Source organism: Erigeron canadensis, chromosome 1 (genome assembly GCF_010389155.1).
Source record: "Erigeron canadensis isolate Cc75 chromosome 1, C_canadensis_v1, whole genome shotgun sequence".
NCBI lineage: Eukaryota > Viridiplantae > Streptophyta > Magnoliopsida > Asterales > Asteraceae > Erigeron > Erigeron canadensis.
In genome coordinates, this window is record NC_057761.1 from 24,268,828 (window position 1) to 24,276,766 (window position 7,939).

The 7,939-nt window shown below is 31.6% G+C and overlaps 1 protein-coding gene across 1 annotated transcript; it reads right to left on the minus strand.

Annotated features, from left to right (window-relative positions):
- Nucleotides 1-2,587: 2,587 nt before the first annotated feature.
- On the minus strand, nt 2,588-4,606 carry LOC122580808 (dof zinc finger protein DOF4.6-like). Its single transcript, XM_043752974.1, has 2 exons — nt 4,436-4,606; nt 2,588-3,987 (listed from the first exon to the last, which is right to left on the minus strand). The coding sequence occupies exons 1-2, from the start codon at nt 4,457-4,459 to the stop codon at nt 3,106-3,108; spliced, it is 906 nt and encodes a 301-aa protein (XP_043608909.1). The 5' UTR covers nt 4,460-4,606; the 3' UTR covers nt 2,588-3,105.
- Between the last annotated feature and the right edge of the window lie 3,333 nt (nt 4,607-7,939).

The following is a 7,939-nucleotide window of genomic DNA, read 5'->3' on the forward strand; positions in this document are numbered from 1 at the left end:
TAGAGTTATTAAAGAGTTCTGATTAAGTTCAGTGGTTTAAAAATGGAAGGTGAAAGATTTATCTTTCTCAAAGTTGGTGATTTAATTCCGAGTAGTGAGATTTAATCATTAAAGATAATTAACAAGTAATATCTAACATCGATCGTTAAAACAAAAGTTACCTCAAATAGTCAAATACTGCATACAAATACATGCGTGTCTAGATCGACGACCATGCATTGTATTAGCCAATAATAGAGAAAACTAGAAAAGGAAAATATTTATAACTAAATAAATTAAAGCTATCATCATTCTACAAAATAGCGCGCAATGAGGCTGAAATGTATAGTCACAACAAAATGTGTCACTTCGGTTACGTACTTTTCAATATATGGATTATTAATTAGTTAGTTACGATAAGTTGTACGTTCTGTTTGAATTTGATATATATATATATATATACATATACTAGCACGGAACTCGCGCAATGCGGCGGTGTTTATGGCGGCGATTGTGTGGTGGTGGGGTGACGTCAGGTTGTGTAGATAATTGATGTAAACGGTTAATAGAGTTCTTTTAAAAGATAAAAGACTTATAGTGTAATTTAATCATTGATGACATTTTAGACAATTTTCTATATGTAACTTTCAACAAAATGGCTATTTTCTTTATAATATAGTATATATATATACATATATATATATGTAGGGTAACACTCCAGTGTTAATACTTTCAAAATAAGAACGGTGAGAACACTTAAAAACATCATTTTGATGCATTAAAAGTTCATAAAACTAACATAGTGCTTAACTAATTATCATTATTTAAGTGTTTAACAACACATTGATCCGTCAAAATCGAAAAAATCACGTTTTTTGTTTTGTGCATCCATCTTGGATACATATTCATCAAAATGATGCATCCAACAAAAAACGTGATTTTTTCGATTTTGACTGATCAATGTGTTGTTAAATATTTAAATAATGATAATTAGTTAAGCACTATGTCAGTTTTATGGACTTTTAATGCATTAAAATGTAATTTTTAAGTGTTCTCATTTTAATTCCATTCTCAGTTAATAGTCACCCTATGTATATATATATATAGTTGGGTATTGTAAAACAAGTATTAAAGTAAAACAAATAAGACAAGATCTTGACTCTTAGATCATAGTTAAATTGATGCACGCAGATTCACGGAGCAATTGATGCACGATGATTTTCATGATACACGGTGATTTTTATAGAAGGGATTCATATTGTTTTATTTGTTTTAATCTAAAACTTGTTTTTTTTACCTAAAACATATATATATATATATATATATGTGTGTGTGTGTGTGTGTGTGTGTATATATATAAAAGTTAAATTAGGAACTCTTCATTTTAGAGACCATAATTAGGGACATTTCTCAATCATTCATTTTTCACCATCTTCGACCACCACCACCACCATTACCATCATCACCGACCATCACCATGATCCCCCGGCGACGGCGACCACCACTATTATCTCCGACTACCACCATGATCCTCCGGCGATGACGACCCCAGCTACCACGATTTACACATGTGTTAGTTACAACTTACACATGATCGACAACTATCCCGGTGTACGTTAGTGTTACTTGTTTGTTGAACGTCTTTACGAAAAATTAAAGCAGATCTACGTACTACCATATATATCTAGCTAGGATGATGTTTAATTTAGATATCTCATTTAACAACGTTGATGGCGTATTGCCGTATTCTCTAAGAGAATATATGTTTTATTATGGAGTCATGATTTCAACGCCAGTAGTAGTCATAGTAAATTCCACGACTAATTCTAGCTATCACCAATTTTTATACATATATACCTTCAAACAAAACATGTACGGATGACATCCTCCATATCTTTGGAAAGTAGATTTAATTTGTTTCATTGCTCTACTTTTCCATAAATATTCTCCGTGTATTACTGGAAAGCAAAATAATACTCCCTATGATGTGCTCTTTTAAACAAAATTCTTGGTACCAACGTAATATATGAACATCGATAGAAACGCATATCATTATCATGTGGCACATCTTATTCGCGATGTCATGAAAATTTTTAGAAACGAATGGTATGTATCATTTTTCAAGTAAATTTTTAGATGAAATATATAAAAATTATTTCTATATATAACATTCATTTTGACGTTTTGATTCTTTTTCTTTTAATTTTAACCGTTAATATTTTTGTTTGTATCATATATATAACATTTAACAGAAAATATATGAATGGATTAGTTTTAAATTTACTTTCCATTCATATGACGTCGTTCATCATTTCAACTATCATAAAATACAAACAAAAATATTAAAAAAAAAAGTTAAATGGTAAGGAAGGAGAAAAAAAAGTACAAAGTCAAATATTCAAATTAAAACATTTAAATGGTAAGGAAGGTGGAAAAAGAAATATAGCATTTAACTAACTACTAGAGAACATGGGTAACCCTAAAATGCTTTAATTAGATATATACTTCATGGTGTGTATGCAAAATTTTGGTCCTTTTAGATATTATAAAGAAGACACCATGAACAAGCACCTGATAAATAATTTTATTTCCCATGATGATCAATAAATAAATAAATATATAAATTTCCATTTCAAATCAGATCCTTCATGGCTATACCACATGCATTAAAATATGAAGCTGTAATAAAGTGGTGTACCATGTGTATCATGGCCATGAGGATCATACCTAGTATAGTATAGTAGTCTTGCTAGCCAACTTCATCTTCCAACTGAATTGTCTCACAGATGTAATTTTGTGTTTGAAAGAATCTTGATAACAGTAGAGCAGACAAATTGGGTACCTCATGCTGTTTTTAACCTGTTAAACACGATAAGACACGATTTGCCAGATAACAGTATATATGGCAAGCAAGTTTTTCTTGAAGACCAAGGACATGAATTGAAAGCAAACCTAGGTTATAAGTTATTAGTAAAATTACATGCATAGTTAATAACTACTAAATATTAAATAAATAATCCACAATTTCTACAGCTACAAGAACAAATTAAAATCAAACAAAAAGGTAAAAACTTGAAAGTACTTATCAAACTCATCAACTTTTTTTTTTTTTTCTGATATATATATTTACCATGATCCTCCTCCTCCTCCTAACCCACTAGTACTCCAATAGCCAGTTGAAGATTCTCCTTGCCCTCTAGTTGCCTCAAGCAATTGATGGTCACTATTTGAGGTTGAAATTTGCTTCAAATCTTGAAAAGGGAATAAAATCTTTGCATTTCCACTTGTACCTAAAGTAGTAGTTATAGTACTCATGGTGCTTTGATGATTAGTCACCCCACTACCTCCTCCTTGTAGATGATGTTGATTATTATAACCACCATTTTGATCAAATCCATCAAGAGAAAAATTCAAACCTGTTGGAGAATTCATGATCATGGTGTTTGGTACTAATGAGTTCATCATAACTTGATCACCAAATCCACTTTTCAAGAACTCCATAGCTGATGTGGAGGTGTTTGATGAGTTGTATGGCAAGTTACCAAACTGAAGAGAAATGTTTGGATATCCAAGGTTTAGGTCTTGACCTTGAACTTGACTTTGACCTTGACCTTGGATGATAGTCTTGTTAGGGTTTTGTGTGATAAAGTTTGGTACTTGTGGGGCCATCATCATCTGGTGATGCATCTTGGATAATGAAGTTGTTGATACTGCTGGTGGTGGAGGCGGCGTAGGTAGTGATGAAGAAGAAGTAGAAGATGACGACGATCGTTTGTTTCGTCGTGAACCACCACCAACCGGAACATTTCTAAGAGATCCACCGTTGGTCCAATACCTTCTACAAGTCTTGCAAAAGTATCTTGGTTGAGAGAGACTATAATTGTTGTAGTAGCAAAACTTTGTATGTGAAGAGTTGCATCTAGGACAATTCAAAGCTTGTGGCTTTTGTGGTCTAATATTATTATTATTAGCTTTCTTTTCTTCCATGGATTTCACAACTCCCAATCCCTGAAAAGTTTCAAAAGGAAAAAGGAAAAAGAGAACCACATGACACCATGATATCAAATCCAAATCAATATGTCTCAAAAAGAAGCTTTTTTTAGGTCAACTTTTTTATCAGATGGTGGGAATTTAAAAGGGAAAGTAAATATATAAGAAAGTGTAGCAAGTACTATACTTTCAACAACAATATTATGAAAGATGTGTATGTAACAGACAAACAACTATATATACAACTTTAAAAGATTTAGGTTTAGTGGTTGAGTTTACAACATCATCATCATATCATCTTTTTTAAAAGTAGTACAAACAACTAAAGTTACACATGCCATCATCAAAAACAAGAACATATATATATAACCCTAGATAAAAATTAATTAAAAGTTGAAAAAAAAAGTTATATATATATGCATGGTCTATATATATATTGAGCTGAGATTAATTAGGATTAGGTTACCTCAGACCACTGAGCAGCATCCATTAGATGAAGTCTCTAAAGAAAAAGGAAAAGAAAAAAGGGAAAGTTTGTGGAGATGTTGAGAGAGAGAATGAGAAAAAGGGAGACTACATACACCCACCCACCCACTTTTGAGAGGTTAGAAGGTGGTCATAAAGCAAGAAATATACTACACTGGAGAAGGTGCGGTTTGGCTCACTCAAGTCACTTATTTTATGTATTACTACTACTGTATAGAAGGGGCATCTTTGTCTCCATCCCCTAATATAAAAGCAACCTCATTTCTATGAAAACCACATTAGCTTTCATCAAATTATTTAATTTATGTAGCCCAAAAATTTACACAAGGTTTACTTAACTAAATGTAACAAAATTAATAATTAGAATACAAAGTATAAACTACACTTGATCTTAGCCAAAAGGCCGAGAAGTATAAGTATAACTACATTAAATGGTTGAGGACTTGCCTTACAAGCAATAGGTTTTGGGATCTAGACTTGGAAAGTACATAGAAAGTCTTTCTATGAAGGCTTGGCTTGGGTATACCCACGCAGGTTCAAGTCTGATGAGGCAGGGTTTACCCCTATTGATCGTCGTGCCTTTGGGCGGATTAGTAGGAGGTTTTCCCCCATCGGGTATTTGAAATAGGCATTTCTACTTCGACGGAGCTCTCTAACGCGGACCCGGTTAAGACAGCATATGTTAGACCTCTCGCTGTCGTATTGCGACACGAAGTTTTCAAGCGAAATTCACCTTTCAAAAAAAAGAATACAAAGTATAAAGTAGTCAACGGATAACTTTGTTGATAACGTTAAAATTAATTAATTACATGTGTAATTAGTTAATTATAACTTGCTTAATATTAAACTTTATACTTGATAACAAACTAACTTCAATTCTTATATATGAGAATCTAAATTAACACAGATTCGAATTATTACTCCGTATAATAAACTAGCAGCTTTTGTTGTTCCAAAAAAAAAACTAGCAGCTATACACGAACGAAAAACGAACTTCAACCGTTGCCTATTACTTCGTATATTGGAATCAAGGTTGTAAAACTCCCTCGAGTCGGCCGAGTACTCAAAATAAACTCCTGACTCCCCACCTCGACGAGTCGAGTCTGAGTCATAAATTTTTTAATCTTGAGACAGACAAAATGATGATAAAGCGTGAATCAATCGTTTAATTTTCAAGTTTAAATGATTATGTTAATGTTTTCAAACAATTATGTTTAAATTTGAAGTTTGAAATATATTTTTAAAGTTCTATTACATATATATATATATAATTTAAAAATACTTATATTTATATCTAAAATTCCAATTAGAGTTCTCCCCAAGTCGGGGAATCCGATTCTCCAAAAATTTCTGACTCACCCTTCTCGTCGAGTCAAGTCCAAGTAACAAGTTCCTAACCTTTATTGGAAATTCAAAATGGTTCAAGGAGCTAGAGTTAAACGCTTCGGTACACGAGCAAGAAACTTTGGTCACCACTGTTGAAACAATTTTGAGTTTCTAGGTGTTAGATGTGAAAATGATTGTCAACATTTTATTGTTCAAATACATTTGACATTTTATGTTTTCGTTCATTAGATATTTTGGATGAAAGAGAAACTTTGTAAAAGTTCTTACACATACTTTGTAATGATTTTTTCATGACAAATGGCACAAAAATGTTATGGAATTTTTCAGGTTAGTTATATTATTCAGGAAATGACCAATCTTTTTAACTAAATGATCTAAGAAACTCTTAATAATAAGATTATGACACATGTCAAAATCAAAGGATGTGGTTAGGAGAGAGAATTAATGAAGTAAATTTGCCAAGTAATTATGGTATTAGGAGGATTATTAAAACGATTTATCATTTTTTTAGTTACCCTTCTCTAAATTTTTCTTATCTATACTATCTAATATAGAAGAATAGTTATTGTTGAAAGTTACATGTTTTTGGGATGAAAGAACTGTCTAAAATACTTTTAATGATTTTACATCATAAGTCATTTTTCTTATTGATTAGATATCTCTCTTAACATTTTACATCAATTACTTTTATATCAATTATCTACACAACTTGACGCCGCCTTCACTACCAACAATCGCCCCCACCATTACGTACACTGTCACCGTCACCGTCACCACTATCGTTGCATTACGTCGGTACCGCTCTATTAAAAAAAAGGTATAATGACTTTTGTGAAAAAGTTTTTAAAAAATTAAATTAATATTATAATCACATTTTTGGTTAAGCTTTTTGTACGTGGGGGAATCATCACTATCTTCAACCACTGCCATAATACAATTAGTATTATTTATGAAATAATAATTTGAAGTGATCTAACAAGTTATTTACTCAAATTTCACTCGAATCTAGTGGTTTTTGCCGAACATTTTGTGTAACATGTCAACGTATTCCTTACTGCTAGAAGGTCATTTTGAACGAAAGTCGTTAATATGAATGTCAATTGGTTGAAAAGTTTGTTTTTAACGATTTAAAAAGTTTGATATAATAACAAAAAACTTGAATATTCAATTCAACGTCTAAAATTTGATAAAGTTTCCTATGTATGGAATTATGTAAGAAATTAAACGTTACTTCGAGAATAAAAGTGGACTATCGGAATCTTTAATAAAGTGATTTTGTATGTAAGTGGAATTTTGCAGGTATGCAAAGTGGAGTATTTTATATTCTCTGTTTATGACTTGGAGAAAGCAATGGTTGTATTGCAACATCTTTTCACTCATTCCTCATTATGCTTTCTTGTGATACGAAGGGACATATCACATATGCATATATATTGGATTTCAATTATTTCAGACCTGATGTTGGTCAAAACCATACCTTTTTACTGGTTAATTATCCTCGTAACATAACCATATTAAAAATAGGGACAATTTGGACTACTAATCACTTCATTGTTTAAAGAGTTTTTCATTTTGTGGTTTTTTCTTAGAGGTTAAGGGTGTGAATCTTCTCACATATAAATATGGCGAGGGGATTTTAACAACGTTATTTCATCTACATATCGAAAAGCAAACCCTTTAGAGAGTTGTCAGGATTCAAACCCGGTATGGACACACCAAAGTTCGGAGTGTTAGCCATTTATCCGCCATGACTTTAAGAAAAATTGTGTATCAACTATGTATTGTAAAACTTTTTCCAATAACATGTGTTTTTTATTGGTATTATTACTGTGAAAAATGAAAAAATAAGATGCCAATCATCATTTAGCTAATTCTAATTTATTGAAAAATAAATAAATGAACTAGTTTTCTTTAACGCAACTCCCAACAAGTATCCAAAAGATGCTTTTCACTTTGTAAATTATATATTAAAAATTATTTCATAGTACAAATTTTAATACATCAAGTTAATTTTTAACGGTTGTTATTAACTAAAACTCTAATAAAATTGTCAGGCTAATATGCATGGTTGTAAGACTCAACAGATACAACCGAGTCTTGAGAATCGACTCGTGTATCGGCCCTCTGTCGATATGAG

Coding starts and splice junctions, on each gene's coding strand:
- LOC122580808 (XM_043752974.1), bottom strand. CDS start 4,459: ATGGATGCTGCTCAGTGGTCTGAG. Junction 3,988..4,435: donor ATGCTGCTCAGTGGTCTGAG/GTAACCTAATCC, acceptor GAAACTTTTCAG/GGATTGGGAGTTGTGAAATC.